The 21,710-nt window shown below is 48.0% G+C and overlaps 1 protein-coding gene across 4 annotated transcripts in view; it reads right to left on the bottom strand.

The window, feature by feature from the left end:
• rab3gap1 (RAB3 GTPase activating protein subunit 1) overlaps positions 1-21,710 on the bottom strand; it is a 156,421-nt gene that overhangs the window by 114,777 nt on the left and 19,934 nt on the right. For all 4 annotated transcript variants that reach the window (XM_061692207.1, XM_061692208.1, XM_061692210.1 and 1 more), the window contains 2 exons: positions 17,743-17,842; positions 6,750-6,831 (listed from right to left, as the gene is read on the bottom strand). In XM_061692207.1, coding sequence (XP_061548191.1) covers positions 6,750-6,831; positions 17,743-17,842 — 182 coding nt within the window. The remainder of the gene's footprint in view (positions 1-6,749; positions 6,832-17,742; positions 17,843-21,710) is intronic.

The following is a 21,710-nucleotide window of genomic DNA, read 5'->3' as shown; positions in this document are numbered from 1 at the left end:
AGTGCCAGACATATCCCCCTGCTCAAGCCAGTGCGGGTCCAGGAAGCTTGGTAGAGAGCATTTGGATGACCCAGAACAGGATTGGGAGAATGTCATATGGTCAGATGAAACCAAAATAGAACTTTTTGGTACAAACTCAACTTGTCGTGTTTGGAGGAGAAAGAATGCTGAGTTTTGGCTGTTTTTCTGCAAAGGGACCAGGACGACTGATCCGTGTAAAGGAAAGAATGAATGGGGGCATGTATCGTGAAATTTTGAGTGAAAACCTTCTTCCATCAGCAAGGGCATTGATGATGAAAGGTGGCTGGGTCTTTTAGCATGACAATGATCCCAAACACACCGCCCGATACGGGCTGTTCGGTCCCTATACAACCAGTGTCAGAGTTTGGTTCGCATTGCCGGCAGTTAGTCGGATTCATTTCCGGTGAGGGTTGGAGACCACCAAGGCTGCCATTCGTAACCAATTCTGTTAATAATTTTTATGGACAGAATTTCTAGGCGTAGCCGAGGCGTAAAGGGGGTTCAAGTTGGTGGCCTCAATATTGCATCTCTGCTTTTTGCAGATGATGTGGTTCTGTTGCCTTCATCGTCCCGTGATCACCAACTCACACTGGAGCAGTCCACAGCAGAGTGTGAAGCAGTTGGGATGAAAATCAGCACCTCCAAATCTGAGACCGTAGTCCTTTGTCGGAAAAGGGTGAAATGCCCTCTCCAGGTCAGGGATGAGATCCAGTCCCAAGTGGAGGAGTTCAAGTATCTTGGGGTCTTGTTCACGAGTGAGGGACGAATGGAACGGGAGCTCGACAGGTTGATCGGCGCAGCGTGTGCAGTGATGCAGACTTTATATCAGTCCGTTGTGGTGAATAAGGAGCTAATCCGAAAGGCGACGCTCTCAATTTACCGGTCGATCACCATTCCTACCCTCATCTATGGTCACAAGCAGTGGGTCATGACCGAAAGAACAAGATCCCGGATACATGCAGCCGAAAGGAGTTTCCTCCGCAGGGTGTCCGGACTCTCCCTTAGAGATAGGTTGAGAAGCGCGTCATCTGGGAGGGGCTCAGAGTAGAGTCGCTGCTCCTCTGCATTGAGAGGTGCCAGATAAGGTGGGATTTGGATGCCTCCTGGACGCCTCTCTGGTGAGGTGTTCCGGGGACGACCCAGTACATGCTGGAGAAACTATGTCTCCCGGCGGGCCTGGTAACGCCTTGGGATCCCCCCGGAAGAGCTGGATGAAGATGCTGGGGAGAGGGAAGTCTGGGCTTCCCTGCTAAAGCTAGCGCCCCCGCCACCTGACCTCGGATAAGCGGAAGAAATGGATGGATAGATAGATGGATACATACCGCTGATATAAAAGCCTTCCTCAAGGACAAACTGAGGGATTTTATGCAGGGGTATCAGTAGCAGATGAAGACTGTGCAGAGAACTGAGCAAGATTAGAGGGGAACGGTAGCTACACGAGGATGATGGAGGAACAAGTGCAGAAGAACAATGTTAGTGAGGTCTGGAGAAGTCTGAAAATGATCTCAGGACATAACACTAGACCTGAGCTGGCCAGAGACCAGTAGTGAGTAAATGAAAAATAGGTTCTTCAGCAGATTTGATCAACCATTCACTGCCACCCAACTAACCCTGCTGCATCTTCCCCGGGCCAGAGCCTCAGCTGCCACATCAACCCCACTCCATGGCACACTCGGGAAACACTGTGAGAAACATGTTCTATGATTTCTCCAATGCCTTTAATACCACCCTGCCAGAACTATTGAGGGACAAGCGAGACCACACTGGAGTGAACCAACAGCTGTCAGAATGGCTCCTGGATCCCCTGACTAACAGGCCAAAGTTTGTGCAGACAAGACTGTCTGACACAGTGGTCTGCAGCACAGGGGCACCATAGGGAACTGCCCTAACTCTCTACTTTTTGCCATATTAAACTATATTGCCAAAAGTATTTGCTCAACTGCCTTGACTCATATATGAATTTAAGTCACATCCCATTTCTAATCCATACGGTTCAATATGACATCAGTCCACCATTTTTCCACTACAACAGCTTCAACTCTTCTGGGAAGGCTGTTCATAAGGTTAAGGAGTGCATTTATGGGAATTTTTTACTATTCTTCCGGAAGGGCATTTGTGAGGTCACACAGATGTTGGATGAGAAGCCCTGGCTCCCAGTCTCCGCTGTGATTCATTCCAAAGGTGTTCTATCGAGTTCTGAGGTTAGGACTCTGTGCAGCCCAGTCAAGTTCATCCACACCAGATGCTGTCATCCATGTCTTTATGGACCTTGTTTTGTGCACTGGTGCAGAGTCATGTTGGAAGAGGAGGGGGCCAGCTCCAAACCGTTTCCACAAAGTTAGAAGCATTTAATTGTACAAAATGTCTTGGTATGCTGAAACATTCAGAGTTCCTTTCACTGGAACTAACGGACTAAGCCCAGCTCCTGAAAAACAACCCCAAACCATAATGCACCCTCCACCAAACTTTATCATTGGCACAATGCAGTCAGACAAGTACCATTCAACTGGCAACCACCAAACCTAGACTCGTCCAACAAATTGTCAGATGGAAGCGTGATTTGTCAATCCAGAGAACATGTCTCCACTGCTCTAGAGTCCAGTGGCGGCATGCTTTACATCTCTGCATCTGACGCTTTGCATTGCACTTGGTGATGTATACCTTGGGATGCAGATTCATGGAAATCCTTTCCATGAAGCTCTCTGTACACCGTTCTTGAGCTAATCTGAAGGCCACATGAAGTTTGGAAGGTTGTAGTGATTTACTCGGCAGAACGTTGGCGACCTCGTCGCACTATGCACCTCAGCATGGACAGACCCCGCTCCTTCAGTTTACGTGGCCGAGTTGTCATTCCCAAATGCTTCCACATTCTTGTAATACAGCTAACAGTCGACTGTGGATTATTTCGGGGCGAGGAAATTCCACAACTGGACTTGTTGCACAGGTGGCATCCTATCACAGTTCCACGCTGGAATTCACTGAGCTCCTGAGAGATTTTATACACCTGGAACAACTGATCCCAATTATTTGGATGAAAAAAAAAAAAAAAACCAGGCATTTTAACACCGGTGTGCAGACTATATCCTTTGTATGGTGTTTGAGCCAGATGAATTTGGCACACTTTTTATGATTTTGTCATTGTCTCAGCTTTAATTAAAGAGGTTTCACAAAATGATGGCACACACCATTGAGCAGTTAGAGCCATTGAATGTGATGACGCAAGCTGGGACACTGAAATACTGTGAAACTTGCATTACTGTCAAACTGTGAAAAATACTGCGAAACCTCTTAGGTATGAGCAGAAAATCTGAATTACAATTGTGTTTGTGTGTAAAGGTAAAACATAAACAGACCGGACAGTGCCACCAGAAAGTATTCACAGCCCTTCACATTTTTCAAATTTTGCTATGTTACAGACTTATTCCAAAGCTGATTTGAGCATAGTTTTCTTTTTAAAAAAAATCTACATAAACTATCCTATAATGATAAAGTAAAACCACATTTTCAGATGTGTAATTTATTTATTATTATTATTTTTTTAAAGTAAACATTCAAAGATAATAGGTACATTAAGTATTCACACCCTTTTGCTATGACACTCAAACTTAAGCTCAGGTGCATCTGATTTCGACTGATCATCAACCTTCCATTTGAGATACTTCTATAACTTGAATGGTAACCTGTGGTAAATTCAGTTGATTGATCATCATTTGGAATGGCACACACCTGTCTATATAAGGTCTCATAGTTGGCAGTGCATATAAGAGTAGAAACAAGGCAATGAAGTTTAAGGAATTGTCTGCACAACCCCGAGACTGTATTGTGTCAAGGCACAAATCTGGGGAAATTTACAAAAAAATTTCAACAGCATTGAAGGTCCCAAAAAAGCACTGTGGTTTCAATTATTCAGAAATGGAAGAAGTTTGGAACTGCCAGGACCCTTCCTAGAACTGGCCGTCCGACCAAGCTGAGTAACCGGGGAAGAAGGGCCTTGGTCAGAGAGGTGAACAAGAACCCTATGGTCACTAAGGCGGAGCTCCAGTGTTCCCTCGCGGAGATAGAAAATCATCCAGAAGGTCAACCATTGCTAACGCACTCCACCAATCAGGCCATAATGGAAGAAGTGGCCAGACGGAAGCCACTTCTAACTAAAAAAGCATATGGCAGCCCGCTTGGAGTTTTCCAAAAGGCACCTTAATCAGAATCAGAATCATCTTTATTTGCCAAGTATGTCCAAAAAACACATAAGGAATTTGTCTCCGGTCGTTGGAGCCACTCTAGTACGACAACAGACAGTCAATTGACAGAGAACACTTTTGAGACATAAAGACATTGACAAAAAAAAAAAAAACAGTCACTGAGCAGTAAAGGGTTGCTAGTTATCTGGTAATGTCGGTACATTTTTTTTTTTTTTGACAATTGTGCAAAAAGATGCACTCTTAGGGCTAGATCCTCTAGCACAGGGGTGGCCAACCCGCGGCTCGCGAGCCTCATGCGGCTCTTTAACTAGTTTCATGCGGCTCTTCAGGAGCTGTCACATGACATGCGTCAAAAATGCACGAATTGCTTAGAGTGGCAACAACAGAATACAAGCCAGATTTGAAGAGGATTGTTCAAGATAAGGAATGCCAGAAGTCTCACTAAGCAGCATAGTAAGAGAAAGATGTTATTGAAAATTATTCTATTATTGTTTGTGGACTTGCTTGAACTGAGAGTTTGTGTGTGTGAGACAGTGCACACAATGTTAACTGTTGAAAATTACTGATATTATCATGTTGGTGTGGTTATTTTCATTAGATCTGGCTGAGCAGAGATCTGTGTATGCGTGCATACATGATTAAAAGATGATGTTCATGTGTACCCATGTGTATGATGTGGCTCTTTGCAGTAACACAGAAAAAAAAGTGGCTCTTAGTCTCTGACTAGTTGGCCACCCCTGCTCTAACACTAAGAGCAGATTGAATGACTAATATTGCAATCGTCCAGTGCAATGACCATTGTGCAAAGGGCGCCGAGACTTCAAGGAGTGTATGGTCTAAGGATTCTCAGACCTGCAGAAACAAAATTCTCTGGTCTTGCGAAACAAAAATATAACTTTTTGGCCTGAATTGCAAGCGTCACATCTGGAGAAGAAAAGGCACTGCTCATCACCTGGCTAACACCATCCCTACTGTGAAGCATGGTGGTGGCAGCATCATGCTGTTTTTTGCTGCAGGAACTGGGCGACTAGTCCCCATAGAGGGTAAAATGATAGCTGCCACACAGAGAAATTCTTCTCCAGAGTGCTGTGGAACTCAGACTAGGGCGTCAATTCAACTTCCAACACAACAATAACCCAAAGCACACAGCCAAGATAACAAAGGAGTGGCTTCAGGAGCAGTCTGTTAATGTCCTTGATTGGCCCAGCCAGAGCCAAAACTTGAATCCAACCGAACATCTCTGGAAAGACCTGGAAATGGGTGTCCACTGACGCTGCCCATCCAACATGACTGACATTGAAAGGCTCTCCAGAGAAGAATGGGAGAAAATGCCCCAACACAGGTGTGCCAGGCTCATACAGACATACCCAAGAAGACATGAGGCTGTGATTGCTGCGAAAGGTTGTTCAACAACATATTATGCCAAGTGTGTGAATATTTATGTACCTATTATGTTTAAAATTTTATATTTTCAATAAATACCCTCCTTAAGCCTTCACCTTATCATGGTGGAGGGGTTTGGGTGTCCCAATGATTGTAGGAGCCAATTTGTCTGGGGCTTTATGCTTTGAGGTGCTGGAGAGCGCTCCCGCTGGGGACTCCATCGTTCTGCTGGGGACTTCAATGCTCAAATGGGCAATGACAGTGAGACTTGGAAGGGCGTGATTGGGAGGAAACCCCCCTCCCCCCGAGTGGTGTTCTGTTATTGGACTTCTGTGCACATCACGGATTGTCCATAATGAACATCATGTTCAACCTTATGGGTGTCCATATGTGCACTTGGCAGCAGGACACCCTAGGCCACAGTTCGAGGATCGACTTTGTGGTCACGTCATCTGACTTGCGGCCTCGTGTCTTGGAGACTCGGGTGAAGAGAGGGGCGGAGCTGTCAACTGGTCACCACCTGGTGGTGTGGTGGCTCCGATGGTGGGGGAAGATGCTGGTCCGACCTGGCAGACCCAAATGTATTGTGAGGGTCTGCTGAGAATGTCTGGCAGAATCCCCTGTCAAGAGTAGAGCCGCTACTCGTACGCATTGAAAGGATCCAGATGAAGTGGGTCGGGCATCTGATTAGGATGCCTCCTGGACGCCTCCCTGGTGAGGTGTTCTGGGAAGGTCCCACCGGGAGGAGACCCCGGGGACGACCTAGGACACGATGGAGAGACTATGTCTCCCGGCTGGCCTCGGAACGCCTTGGGATCCCCCCAGAAGAGCTGGTTGAAGTGGCTGGTGAGAGGGAAGTCTGGGCTTTCCTATTTAAGATACTGCCCCCGCGACCCGACCTTGGATAAGCGGAAGAAAATGGATGGATGGATTTTCAATACATTTTTACAACTGTCTGAAAATATGTTTTTACTTTGTCGTTATGGGATATTTTATGCAGATTTTCTTTTAAAGAAAAATATATTCAAATCAGTTTTAGAATAAGTCTGTAACAGCAAAATGTGGAAAAAGTGAAGGGGTGTGAATACTTTCTGCTGCCACTGTAATTCTTCTGACAACATACGCAGAATGCACAGATTATTTCACCTGATTGTTTCTTCACATGCACCAAACGGAAGATTCCCAAACTCCTCCACTCCAACCTCACCTCCAAGAAGGCTGTCAAAGTCTGTCAAAAATCCACAGAGTTAATTATAATTAATTAATTATAGCTGGTATTAATAACAATAATAGCTTAATTCAAATAGTACCTTTAAAAATGTTTTTACAGTGTTACAGACAGAACAGCATATATAAAACAGGAAGATTATCATGCTCATATCTTATAAAACCAGCAACAACACTAAAAGATTGATAAACCCAAACTGCAAGAACCCAACAGACCCAAATGAGATCAAGAGGGTTGATGAGGGATGATAAAAGAAAATATATTTTAAGTTAGAACAAAGACAAAAGATTATAAAATATGAAAAACAACAACAAAAATAATTATTATTAAAGCAACAACAGAGGCAGGGCTAGGCTTCCAGGAGCAGTGACAGATCCCACAACAGAACCACTGGTCGTGTTGGTGGATGAAGTTGTCTGGCACCCTTCAAGAAGAGGGAAACGTTCCTGTCACCGCCCACCCTGGTACCATTAATGCCGGCATGCCAGCAAGAGAATGCAGCCTTGTATACCATAAGAGTGGACGGTAATCGTCCTTGATTAAGGAGCTCCTTCAAGAACGGCAAAATGGTGGAATACGGGCAGTGGACAGTAACCAGCCCGTGACTGAAACACCATGCATCAAACAACTTCCATCTATTGGTGTACAACCACCGTGTGGAAAGCGCCCGAGCATTGGAAATGGTATGCCCCACATCTCCTCAATACTCTGAGAATGAAGTACCAGACTTTGAATTGGCCACACCCAGAGATGGAGGCGATCAGGATGGGGATGCACTATCCGCCCACCCAGCTGGGACAAGAGGTCCATCCTGGGGGGGAGGTGCATTGGTAAGTTGTAAGAGCGCCTTGTACATATGTGGAAACCAATTCCTTGCTGGCCAGAATGGAGTAAACAGGAGGAGTCTGTGTCCCCCCAGTAGAACACTTCAAGGAAATCAAAGGAAATGTGTACAGGAGCATACAGTGGGTACAGAAAGTATTCAGACCCCCTTACATTTTTCACTTTTCACATTTTGTGTTATATTGCAGCCATTGGTAAAATCCTTTAAGTAAATTTTTTTCTCCTCATTAATGTACACATATTACCCCATATTGACAGAAAGAAAAAAGGAATTGTTTAAATGTTTGCAGATTTATTAAAAAAAGAAAAAATAAAATCACAGAGCCATAAGTATTCAGACCCTTTGCTGTGACACTCATATTTAACTCGGGTGCTGTCCATTTCTTCTGATTATCCTTGAGATGGTTCTACACCTTCATTGGAGTCCAGCTGTGTTTGATTATACTGACTGGACTTGATGAGGAAAGCCACACACCTGTCATTATAAGCCCTTACAGCTCACAGTGCATGTCAGAGCAAATGAGAATCATGAGGTCAAAGGAACTGCCTGAAGAGCGCAGAGACAGAATTGTGGCAAGTCACAGATCTGGCCAAGGTTACAAAAAAACATTCTGCTGCACTTCAGGTTCCTAAGAGCACAGTGGCCTCCATAATCCTGAAATGGAAGATGTCTGGGACGACCAGAACCCTCCCTAGAGCTGGCCGTCCGGCCAAACTGAGCAACTGGGGTAGAAGAGCCTTGATGAGAGAGGTAAAGAAGAACCCAAAGATCACTGTGGCTGAGCTCCAGAGATGCAGTCGGGAGATGGGAGAAAGTTCTAGAAAGTCAACCATCACTGCAGTCCTCCACCAGTCAGGGCTTTATGGCAGACGGACTCGACGGAAACGTCTCCTCACTGCAAGACACCTGCAAGCCTGCAGGGGGTTTGCTAAATACCACTTGAATGACTCCAACATGGTGAGAAATAAGATTCGCTGGTCTGATGAGACCAAGATAGAACTTTTTGGCCTTCATTCTGAGCGGTATGTGTGGAGAAAACCAGGCACTGCTCATTACCTGTCCAATACAGTCCCAACAGTGAAGGATGGTGGTGGTAGGGGATGTTTTTCAGCTGCTGGACAGGACGACTGGTTGGAATTGAAGGAAAGATGAATGCGGCCAAGGGATATCCTGGATGAAAAACTCCAGAGTACTCAGGACCTCAGACACGGCCAAAGGTTCACTTTCCAACAAGACAATGACCAAAAGCACACAGCTAAAATAACAAAGGAGCGGCTTCAGAACAACTCCGTGACTGTTCTTGAATGGCCCAGCCAGAGCCCTAGCTTAAACCCAATTGAGCATCTCTGGAGAGACCTGAAAATGGCTGTCCACCAACGTTCACCATGCAACCTGACAGAATTGAAGAAGATCTGCAAATAGGAATGGTAGAAGATCCCCAAATCCAGGTGTGATTTGGGGGACCTTCCCAAAGACTCATGGCTGTATTACCTTAAAAGGGTGCTTCTACTAACTACAACCCCAATTCCAATGAAGTTGGGACATTGTGTTAAACATAAATCAAACAGAATACAATGATTTGCAAATCATGTTCAATCTATATTTAATTTAATACACTACAAAGACAAGCTATTGAATGTTCAAACTGATAAACGTTATTGTTTTTAGCAAATAATCATTAACTTAGAATTTTATTGCTGCAACACGTTCCAAAAAAGCTGGGACAGGGTCATGTTTACCACTGTGTTACATCACCTTTTCTTTTAACAACATTCAAAAAACGTTTGGGAACTGAGGACACTAATTGTCGAAGCTTTGTAGGTGGAATTCTTTCCCATTCTTGCTTGCTGTACAGCTTCAGCTGTGGAACAGTCCGGGGTCTCCGTTGTCGTATTTTACGCTTCATAATGCGCCACACATTTTCAATGGAGGACAGGTCTGGACTGCAGGCAGGCCAGTCTAGTACCCGCACTTTTCCACTTTGCATCAGTCCATCTTAGATGAGCTTGGGCCCAGAGAAGCCGGTAGCGTTTCTGGGTGTTGTTGATAAATGGCGTTTGCTTTGCATAGTAGAGTTTCAAGTTGCACTTACGGATGCAGCCCCGAACTGTATTTACTGACATTGGTTTTCTGAAGTGTTCCAGAGCTCATGTGGTGATATCCTTTACACATTGAGGTCGGTTTTTGATGCAGTGCCGCCTGAGGGATCGAAGGTCACGGGCATTCAATTTTGGTTTTCGGCCTTGTCGCTTACATGCAGTGATTTCTCCAGATTCGCTGAACCTTTAGATGATATAATGGATCGTAGATGATGAAATCCCTAAATTCCTTGCAATTGTATGTTGAGGAACATTGTCCTTAAACTGTTGGAATATTTTCTCATGCACTTGTTCACAAAGAGGTGAACCTCACCCCATCTTTGCTTTTGAATGACTGAGCAATTCAGGGAAGGGAATAGGTGGGTGCCAATCATGGCACCCACCTATTCCCAATTAGTCTGTTCACCCCTGTGAACAGACTAATTGCAACCTGTCCCAGCTATTTTGCAACCTGTCCCAGCTTTTTTGGAACGTGTTGCAGCCATAAAATTCTAAGTTAATGATTATTTGCTAAAAACAATAAAGTTGATCAGTTTTAACATTAAATATCTTGTATTTGTAGTGTATTTGTAGTGATTTGCAAATCATTGTATTCTGTTTTTATGTATGTTTAACACAACGTCCCAATTTCATTGAAATTGGGGTTGTACTAAGCAAAGGGTCTGAATACTTATGGCTGTGTGATATTTCAGTTTTTCTTTTTTAATAAATCTGCAAAAATATTAATTCCTTTTTTTCTGGTTAATATGGGGTGCTGTGTGTACATTGAGGGAAAAAAAATACTTAAATGATTTTAGCAAAAGGCTGCAATATAACAAAGAGTGAAACATTTAAGGGGGTCTGAATACTTTCCGTACCCACTGTATGGAGCCAGTCGTAAGCAAGCGTATCATGACCCAGTGGGCTGGAATTGTCTGCTAGAAAGTACCAGAGAGGGCAATGGTGTGCCTCCCGTGAAACAAAGAGGTTCACCTCTGCCCTGGCAAAGGTTCTCCAGATGGCGGAAACCACTTTTACATTTAGCATCCATTCTCCTGTCAACAGAGATTGGGGGGAAAATAAATCCACCAACTGACTCTGTGGACCCAGAAGGTTAGCCGCGCGCAAGCTGGCAAAATGGACTCACGCCCATGGGAAAAGTTGCTGAGTCCACTGCAAGTGTTTCAGTGACCTGGTTCCCTCCATGTGGTTTATGTGGTCATGCTCAGCCCGCTGTGAGCAATTGGAGATATACATCATTCCATCCATTTTATACGAGGGGCAGGAGCTTTAGCAGGGACGCCCAGACCTCCCTCTCCCCAGCCACTTCATCCATCTCTTCCAGGGGGATCCCGAGGCGTTCCCAGGCTAGTCGAAGGATGTAGTCTCTCCAGCGTGTCATGGGTTGTCCCCCGGGTCTCCTCCTGGTGAGACGTGCCCGGAACACCTCACCAGGGAGGCCTCCGGGAGGCATCCGAATCAGATGCCCCAACCACCTCATCTGGCTCCTCTCAATGTGAAGGAGCAGCGGCTCTACTCTGAGTTCCTCCCGGATGACCGATCTTCTCACCCTATCTCTAAGGGAGAGCCCGGACACCCTGCGGAGGAAACTCATTTCGGCCGCTTGTATCCAGGATCTTGTTCTTTCGGTCACGATCCACAGCTCGTGACCATAGGTGAGGGTAGGAATCGACCGGTAAATCGAGAGCTTCGCCTTTCGGCTTAGCTCCTTCTTTACCACAAAGGATCGATACAAAGTCCGCATCACTGCCGACGCTGCACCGAACCGCCTGTCGATCTCCCGTTCCATTCTTCCCTCACTCGTGAACAAGACCCCAAGATACTTGAACTCCTCCACTTGGGGCATGATCTCATCCCCACCCTAGAGAGGGCACGCCACCCTTTTCCGACTGAGGACCATGGTCTCAGATTGGGAGGTGCTGATTCTCATCCCAGCCGCTTCACACTCGGCTGCGAACTGCTCCAGTGAGAGTTGGAGGTCACGGCTTGATGAAGCCAACAGAACCACATCATTTGTAAAAAGCAGAGATGCAATACTGAGGCCACCAAACCAGACCCCTTCTACGCCTCGGCTGCACCAAGAAATTCTGTCCATAAAAATTATGAACAGAATCGGTGACAAAGGGCAGCCTTGGCGGAGTCCAACCCTCACCGGAAACGAGTCCGACTTACTGCCTCATATGCGGACCAAACTCTGACACCGGTCGTACGGGGACTGAACAGCCCGTATCAGGGGGTTCGGTACCCCATACTCCCGAAGCACCCCCCACAGGACCCCCGAGGGACACTGTCGAACGCCTTCTCCAAGTCCACAAAACACATGTAGACTGGTTGGGCGAACTCCCATGCACCCTCAAGGACCCTGCCAAGGGTGTAGAGCTGGTCCACTGTTCCACGGCCAGGAAGAAAACCACACTGCTGCTCCTGAATCTGAGATTCAACTTCCCGACGGACCCTCCTCTCAAAGACCCTGAATAGGCGTGTGATCCCCCTGTAGTTGGAACACACCCTCCAGTCCCCCTTCTTAAAAAGGGGGACCAGCACCCCAGATGTTGCAGAGGCGTGTCAACTAGGACATCCCTACAACATCCAGAGCCTTGAGGAACTTTGGGCGAATCTCATCCACCCCCGGGGCCTTGCCACCGAGGAGCTTTTTAACCACCTCGGTGACCTCAACCCCAGAGATAAGAGAGCCCGCCTCAGAGAACCCAGACTCTGTTCACCAAATGGGAAGGCGTTTTGGTGGAATTGAGGAGGTCTTCGAAGTATTCTCCCCACCGGGTCACAATGTCCCGAGTCGAGGTCAGCAGCGCCCCATTCCCACTATACACTGTGTTGATGGTGCACTGCTTCCCCCTCCTGAGACGCCGGATGGTGGACCAGAATTTCTTCGAAGCCATCCGTAAGTCTTCCTCCATGGCCTCACCGAACTCCTCCCATGCCCGAGTTTTTGCTTCAGCGACCACCAAAGCTGCATTCCGCTTGGCCAGCCGGTACCCATCAGATGCCTCAGGAGTCCCACAGGCCAAAAAGGCCTGATAGGACTCCTTCTTCAGCTTGACGGCATCCCTCACCCTTGGTGTCCACCAACGGGTTCGGGGATTGCCGCCACGACAGGCACCAACCACCTTACGGTCACAGCTCCGGTCGCCTCAGCAATGGAGGAACGGAACATGGTCCACTCGGACTCAATATCCTCCGCCTCTCCCGGAACATGAGCAAAGTTCTGTCGGAGGTGGGAGTTGAAACTCCTTCTGACAGGGGATTCCGCCAGACGTTCCCAGCAGACCCTCACAATACGTTTGGGCCTGCCACGTCGGACTGGCATCTTCCCCCACCATCGGAGCCAACTCACCACCAGGTGGTGATCAGTTGACAGCTCTGCCCCTCTCTTTACCCGAGTGTCCAAGACATGCGGCCACAAGTCCGATGACACGAACACAAAGTCAATCATCGAACTGCGACCTAGGGTGTCCTGGTGCCAAGTGCACGTGTGGACACCCTTATGCTTGAACATGGTGTTCGTTATGGACAATCCGTGAGGAGCACAGAAGTCCAATAATAGAACACCACGCGGGTTCTGATCGTGGGGGGGCGTTCCTCCCAATCACGCCATTCCAGGTCTCACTGTCATTGCCCACGTGAGCATTGAAGTCCCCCAGCAGAACGATGGAGTCCCCAGTGGGAGCGCTCTCCAGCACCCCCTCCAAGGACTTCAAAAAGGGTGGGTACTCTGAACTGCTGTTTGGTGCATAGGCGCAAACAACAGTCAGGACCCGTCCCCCCACCCAAAGGCAGAGGGAGGCTACCCTCTCGTCCACCAGGATGAACCACAACGTACAGGCGCCGAGCCGGGGAGCAATAAGTATACCCACACCTGCTCTGCGCCTCTCACCGTGGGCAACTCCAGAGTGGAAGAGAGTCCAACCCCTCTCGAGAAGACTGGTACCAGAGCCCAAGCTGAGCATGGAGGAGAGTTCGACGATCAAGTCGGAACTTCTCGACCTCACACACCAGCTCGGGCTCCTTCCCTGCCAGAGAGGTGACATTCCACGTCCCTAGAGCCAGCTTCTGTAGCCGGGGATCGGATCGCCAAAGTCCCCGCCTTCAGCCACCGCCCAGCTCTCACTGCACCCGACCCCTATGGCCCCTCCCACAGGTGGTGAGCCCATGGGAAGGGGGACCCACGTTACCCTTTCGGGCTGTGCCCGGCCGGGCCCCATGGGTGCAGGCCCGGCAACCAGGTGCTCGCCTTAGAGCCCCACCTCCAGGCCTGGCTCCAGTGATCCGCGTCTGGCAAGAGAAACCTGAAACTATTAATTGTATTCGTCATAGGGGTTTTTGGAGCCGTGCTTTGTCTGGTCCCTCACCTAGGACCTGATTGTCATGGGCGACCCTGCCAGGGGCATAAAGCCCCAGACAACTTAACTCCAAGAATCATTGGGACAGCAGCTCTGAGGCTGGAATGGGGCACCGGGGCACATCACTCTTTTTAAGAAGGGGGGCCGGAGGGTGTGTTCCAACTACAGGGGGAATCACACTGCTCAGCCTCCCTAGTAAGGTCTATTCAGGGGTTCCGGAGAGGAGGGTCTATCGGGAAGTCGAATCTCAGATTCAGGAGGAGCAGTGTGGTTTTCATCCTGGCCTTGGAACAGTGGACCTAGCTCTACATCCTCGGCAGGGTCCTCGAGGGTGCATGGGAGTTCCCCCAACCAGTCTACATGTGTATTGTGGGCTTGGAGAAGGCGTTCGACAGTGTCCCTCGTGGAGTACTGTTGGGGGTGCTTCAGGAGTATGGGGTACCGAACCCCATTGATACGGGCTGTTCGGTCCCTGTATGACCAGTGTCAGAGTTTGGTCCGCATTGCTGGTAGTAAGTCGCAGACATGTAAACACCAAAGGCATGAAAAAGGTGACGGACCAAAATAAATAAATTTAATTTATATGTAATAACATATGTAATAATATGTAATAATAATATTGTTGGGGTGGATGATTAATATTGATGGATTATTTTTACAGTTTAATAAAATTGCTTTCTTAGCAATAGCTGAAGTAACGAGGCTTTAGGGACGTGGAATGTCACCTCTCTGACAGGGAAGGAGCCCGAGCTGGTGTGTGAGATCGAGAAGTTACGACGAGATATAGTCGGACTCGCCTCCATGCACAGCTTGGGCTCTGGTACCCGTCCTCTCGAGAGGGGTTGGACTCTCTTCCACTCTGGAGTTGCCCACGGTGAGAGGCACCGAGCAGGTGTGGGTATACTTATTGCTCCCTGGCTCGGCGCCTGTACGTTGGGTGGATAAGAGGGTAGCCTCCTTCCGCCTTTGGATGGGGGGACGGGCCCTGACTGTTGTTTGTGCCTATACACCAAAAAGCAGTTCAGAGTACCCACCCTTTTTAGAGTCCTTGTAGAGGGTGCTGGAGAGCCCTGCGGCTGGGGACCTCCATCGTTCTGCTGGGGGACTTCAATGCTCACGTGGGCAATGACAGTGAGACCTGGAAGGGCGTGATTGGGAGGAACGCCCCCCCCCCCCCCGATCAGAACCAGAGCGGTGTTCTGTTATTGGACTTCTGTGCTCATCACAGATTGTCCATAACGAACACCATGTTCAATCATAAGGGTGTCCACACGTGCACTTTGCACCAGGACACCCTAGGTCGCAGTTCGATGATCGACTTTGTGGTCGTGTCATCGGACTTGTCTTGGACACTTGGGTGAAGAGGGGGCGGAGCTGTCAACTGATCACCACCTGGTGGTGAGTTGGCTCCGATGGTGAGGGAAGATGCCGGTCCGACGTGGCAGGCCCAAACGCATTGTGAGGGTCTGCTGGGAACATCTGGCGGAATCCCCTGTCAGAAGGAGTTTCAACTCCCACCTCTGACAAAACTTTGCTCATGTTCCGGGGGAGGCGGGGGACATCGAGTCCATGTTCAGTGCCTCCATTGCTGAGTCGTCCGACCGGAGCTGTGGCCGTAAGGTGGTTGGTGCCTGTCGCGGCGTCAATCCCCGTACCCACTGTCGCGGCGTCAATCCCCGTACCCATTGGTAACGGTGAGGGATGCCGTCAAGCTGAAGAAGGAGTCCTATCGGGCCTTTTTGGCCTGTAGGACTCCTGAGGCAGCTGATGGATAGCGGCTGGCCAAGCGGAATGCAGCTTTGGTGGTCGCTGAAGCAAAAACTCAGGCATAGGAAGAGTTCGGTGAGGCCATGGAGAAAGACTTCCGGATGGCTTCGAGGAAATTCTGGTCCACCATCCGGCGTCTCAGGAGAGGGAAGCAGTGCACCATCAACACTGTGTATAGTGGGGATGGGGCTCGGGACATTGTGACCCGGTGGGGAGAATACTTCGAAGACCTCCTCAATTCCACCAAAACGCCTTCCCATTTGGTGAACAGAGTCTGGGTTCTCTGAGGCGGGCTCTGCTATCTCTGGGGTCGAGGTCACCGATATGGTTAAAAAGCTCCTCGGTGGCAAGGCCCCGGGGGTGGATGAGACTCGCCCGGAGTTTCTCAAGGCTCTGGATGTTGTAGGGCTGTCCTGGTTGACAAGCCTCTGCAACATCGCGTGGACATCGGGGACAGTGCCTCTGGATTGGCAGAGAAGGAGAAGGAGTTCGACCGTGTCCCTCGGGGGGTCTTGTGGGGGGTGCTTTGGGAGTATGGGGTACCGAACCCCCTGATACGGTCCCTGTACAACCGGAGTCAGAGTTTGGTCCGCATATCCGGCAGTAAGTCGGACTCGTTTCCGGTGAGGTTTGGACTCCGCCAAGGCTGCCCTTTGTCATCGATTCTGTTAATAACTTTTATGGACAGAAGTTCTCGGCGCAGCCGAGGCGTAGAGGGGGTCCGGTTTTTGCAGATGATGTGGTTCTGTTGGCTTCATCAAGCCGTGACCTCCAACTTTCACTGGAGCAGTTCGCAGCCGAGTGTGAAGCGGCTGGGATGAGAATCAGCACATCCAAATCTAAGACCATGGTCCTCAGTCGGAAAAGGGTGGCGTGCCCTCTCCTGGTCGGGGATGAGATCCTGCCCCAAGTGGAAGAGTTCAAGTATCTTGGGGTCTTGTTCACGAGTGAGGGAAGAATGGAACGGTAGATCGACAGGCTGTTCGGTGCAGTGTCGGCAGTGATGTGGAATTTGTATCGATCCGTTGTGGTAAAGAAGGAGCTAAGCCGCAAGGCGAAGCTCTCGATTTACCGGTCGATCTACGTTCCCACCCTCACCTATGGTCACGAGCTGTGGGTCGTGACCGAAAGAACAAGATCCCGGATACAAGCGGCCGAAATGAGTTTCCTCCGTAGTGTGTCCGGGCTCTCCCTTAGAGATACGGTGAGAAGCTCGGTCATCCGGGAGGATCTCAGAGTAGAGCTGCTCCTTCACATCGAGAGGAGCCAGATGAGGTGGCTGGGGCATCTGATTCGGATGCCTCCCGGACGCCTCCCTGGCGAGGTCTTCCGGGCATGTCCCACCGGGAGGAGACCCCGGGGACGACCCAGGACACGCTGGAGATACTACATCCTTCGGCTGGCCTGGGAACGCCTCGAGTTCCCCCCGGAAGAGATGGATGAAGTGGCTGGGGAGAGGGAAGTCTGGGCGTGCCTGCTAAAGCTACTGACCCCGCGACCCGACCTCGGATAAGCGGTAGAAAATGGATGGATGGATTTTATTCAAATTTTTTGGAAAGGGTCCGCATATGTATGGGTTAATTCATCGAAATGTGTTTAAAGTGTGTGGGAGGGGTAAAACTATGTTTTAAAAAATAATCTTTTCTTTTATGGTCTCTTATCACAGATGTGGGGGTCTGGAATGTATACCCTGCAATAAATAGGAGTTCATTGTAGTTACAAAGGAATGGGTCATTTTCAAGTACTAAAAACAGACATTTTTTCTTTACCCAAGAGAAAGCTATGGCAGCATCTGAAATAGAGCACATTGAATAACATCCTCCATACCACATATGCCTACCTGGAGGTTGCAGTGGCCAAGAATATTGCTGCCAATCCTGAAGAATGTAGGTAAAACGGATCGCAATGTTGATTGGAGGTAAGGGGTATATGGTACATCCCTAAAGAGAGGGAGAGAGTGAACTGTGACAACACTGCTAATATGTGCATTACCTTATTTATTATTTGCGTGAATATTTAGTGAGATTCAAGTTCAGTTTTTAAATTAAAGAGTAACAAGGGGCTGATGCGCCCACGTAGCCTGGCCATGTTCGAAGATACAGTACCCTCCAAAAGATGAATATGAGACAAAAGTTCAAAATTCCAGATTTTATTTTGTGGTATTTACATCTCGATCTGTTAAACAACTCAGGACACAGCAACCTATGTTTGAAGATACCCACTTTTCAAGTGAGCAAAAGGATTGAAACAGAGACTATTAAATTAACTTAAAGTGAATAACATTTAATATTTGGTGGCATAACCCTTACTTGCAATAACTGCGACTGTTGAATTCTTCATTTGAAATGCTTTTCCAGGCCTGTACTGCATCCTCTTTCAATTCTTGTTTGCTTCTGGGGGTTTCTCCCTTCAGTCTCTTCTTCAGTGATTGACTTGGGCAGTCTAAGACCTTCCACATTTTCCTCCTGATGAAATCCTTTGTTGTTTTGGCAGTGTGTTTTTGGGTCATTGTCTTCCCGATTAGTTGGGATCCATTTTACAATTACAACATTTCTGCAAAGATCTGTGTGCCAAAATTCCTCCACAACGCTTTATGAGACTCATTGCTAGTTATCGCAAACGCTTGATTGCAGTTGTTGCTGCTAAGGGTAGCCAAACCAGGAATTAGATTGAGGGGGCAATCACTTTTACATATAGGGCCATGGAAGTGTGGAATTTATTTTCTCCCTTAATAAAAACCTTTGTTTAAAAATTGCATTTTGTGTTTACTTGTACTGTCTTTGAAAAATAATTTTGTTTGTTTGATGATGCGTAACATTGAAGTGTGACAAACAAATACATCAGAAAGGGGGCAAACACTTTCACAACACTGTGATGATATACATATACAGTGCCATGAAAAGGTGTTGGCCTCCTTATCAAATTCTTATATTTTTGCAGTTTCCCCACTTTAAGATCATCAAACACATTTAACCATCAGAGAAATATAACCCAAGTGAACTTAAAAAGCTGTTTTTAAATGGTGATTTCATTTATTAAGGTAAAAAACAAAAACTATTTAAAGTTACCTGGCCTTGTGTGAAAAGTAATTATTCCCCTTGATACATATTCAATTAATTCTGGCTATTCACAATTTTAGGTTAATTTTAACAGATCACACTCAACCCTGATTACCTCCAGACCTCAATCAAGAAATCACTTCAACTGAGTCTATCCCAACAAAATAATGTCAGACAAATTATCTAAAAAAGCTGCAAAAAAATAACACGATCCAAAAAAATTCCAATCGAGAAATTCAGTAATTGACATCTACCAGTCTGGAAAGGGTTACAAAAGCCATTTCTAAAGCTTTAGGATTCCAGCAAACCATAAAGAGAGCCATTATACTCAAATGGAGAAAACATGGAGCAGTGGTGAACCTTCCCAGGAGTAGCCTATAAAAATTACCCGAGAGAAAAGCAAGACTCATCAAGGAGGCCATAAAGGAACTCTAACAACTTCTAAAGAACTGCAGGCCTCCTCTGCCTAAGTTAAGGTCAGTGTTCATGACACAAGGAAGAGACGAGGCAAAAATGGCATCCATGGCAGAGTTTCAGGGAGAAAACCACTGCTGACCAAAAAGAACGAAGGGGTTTCTTAAATTTGCCAAAAAAAAAAAAAAAAAAAACTGAAGAAAGACTTCTGGGAGAATGGACTGACGAGATGAAAGTTGAGCTTTTTGTCTTGTTACATCTGGCATAAATGTACCACAGCATTTCAGAATAAGAACATCACAGTCGAACAAAGCGTTCCGCTTGGCCAGCCAGTACCCTTCAGCTATCTCAGGAGTCACACAGGCCAAAACAGCCCAATAAGACTCTTTTTCAGCTTGACGACATCCCTCACCGCTGGTGTCCACCAACGGGTACGGGGGTTGCCGCCACGACAAGCACCGACCACCTTACGGCCACAGCTCCTGTCGGCCCCCTCAGCAATGGAGGCACGGAACATGGTCCACTCTGACTCAATGTCCCCCGCCTCCCCCGGAACGTGGGTGAAGTTCTGCCGGACGTGGGAGTTGAAACTCCTTCTGACAGGGGATTCTGCCAGACGTTCCCAGCAGACCCTCACAATATGTTTGGCTCTGCCAGGTCGGACCGGCATCTTCCCCCACCATCGGAGCCAAAACACCATCAGGTGGTGATCTATTGACAGCTCCGCCCCTCTCTTTACCCGAGTGTCCAAGACATGCGGCCGCAAGTTTGGTGCATACGCACAAACAACACCACCACCAGTGTGAACCCCAATGTACAGGCGCAGTGCAGTAGGAGGCGGATGGGGGCTGGTGGTGGTGGTGGGGCAATAAGTGTACCCATACCTGGTCGGCGCCGCTCACTGTGGGCAAATCCAGAGTGGAAGAGAGTCCAACCCCTCTCGAGAGGACTGGTACCAGAGGCCAAGATGTGTGTGGAGGAAAGCCTGACTATATCTAGTCGGAACGTCTCGAGCTCACACACCAGCTCGGGTTCCTTCCCTGCCACAGAGGTGACATTCCATGTGCCTAGAGCCAGCTGCTGGACCCGGGGATTGGATTGCCAAGATCCCTGCCTTCGACCACCGCCCAGCTCACTGCACCTGACCCCTATGGCCCAGAGGTGGTGAGCCCATGGGAAGGGGGATCCACGTTACCCTTTCGGGCTGTGCCCCTGCCGGGCCCCATGGGTGCAGGCCCGGCCACCAGGTGTCTTCGAGCACCACCTCCAGGCCTGGCTCCACAGCTCCAATACATTTTATGTCATCATAAGGGGTCTTTGAGCCGTACTTTGTCCGGTCACTCACCTAGGACCTGTTTATCATGGGTGACCCTGCCAGGGGCATAAAGCCCCAGAACACTTCGCTCCTTGGATCATTGGGACACACAAAGCCCTCCACCACAGCTGAAGGATGGGTTTTCCAAAATTAATTACGCTTTTATCCAAAACCAATATACGGTACATATTGGTGCCCTGAGTGAGGAGCTATCACATTTTTTCATTAAACTCAAACACACAAAATTCACTCCGCCATCTTTAAGGAGGCATGTTTAGGCGTAGCCTGCCTGTGAGCATCAACAATTACCATAGTGACACAGAGTTGTGAGCACTTGTGAACTGGAATCCAAGATTAGCCCTCTCGGTGAAACTGGAGTGAATTCGTTCTTTTGTTCAATGTTATTTGGATATCCGTTTGTGTGTTGCATGCATCTATCGTGTGGTAGGATTTCCTACACCGATTATTGTGGAAAAAGGCCTTTGAAGTTTTCTCTGACGTGCCACGAATTCTGGATGTGCATATAATCCTCCACCCCCGCGCCACTGCTTGGATTAGCTACACAACTCGTGACCAAAATCGATTCTGATTTTGGGGAATTTAATTTTGCGCTCAGCCGCATAAATAGAAGATTCGGGAAGCCATTGGTTATGAATGAACATATTCCACCCTGAGAATCCCTGTCGTGTGATTCAAGTAAGATCCGTGCTAAAGTTTAAGTTCTTTGTGAAAACAAGCGGTGTCCGTGACACGGTCGCCATTTTTGCTTTGTGTCTTTGAAACCAAGCGGCCCCCGTAGGACGCCATTTTGTCGTTTGCCAAGACTAAATGCTTCTATAGTTCACCCTCTTTGGTGGGGGAAGATTTCACGTGGCATCATCATGAAGTCGCCATTTTGGTTTTCTTTTTCGTGACTGTGAATTGTGCTTGCTGCAGTGCAGTCCTTGGGCACCACCACGTGGACGTCTGTGTCGTTACATAACCTCTGGAGGCCCGTCCGAGAGCCGTTAGCCGCTGAGC

The sequence above is a fragment of the Phycodurus eques genome, chromosome 12 (assembly GCF_024500275.1).
Source record: "Phycodurus eques isolate BA_2022a chromosome 12, UOR_Pequ_1.1, whole genome shotgun sequence".
Lineage (NCBI taxonomy): Eukaryota > Metazoa > Chordata > Actinopteri > Syngnathiformes > Syngnathidae > Phycodurus > Phycodurus eques.
The sequence above is the reverse complement of the archived record's forward strand: the minus strand, read 5'-3'. Positions and strand labels throughout refer to the sequence as shown.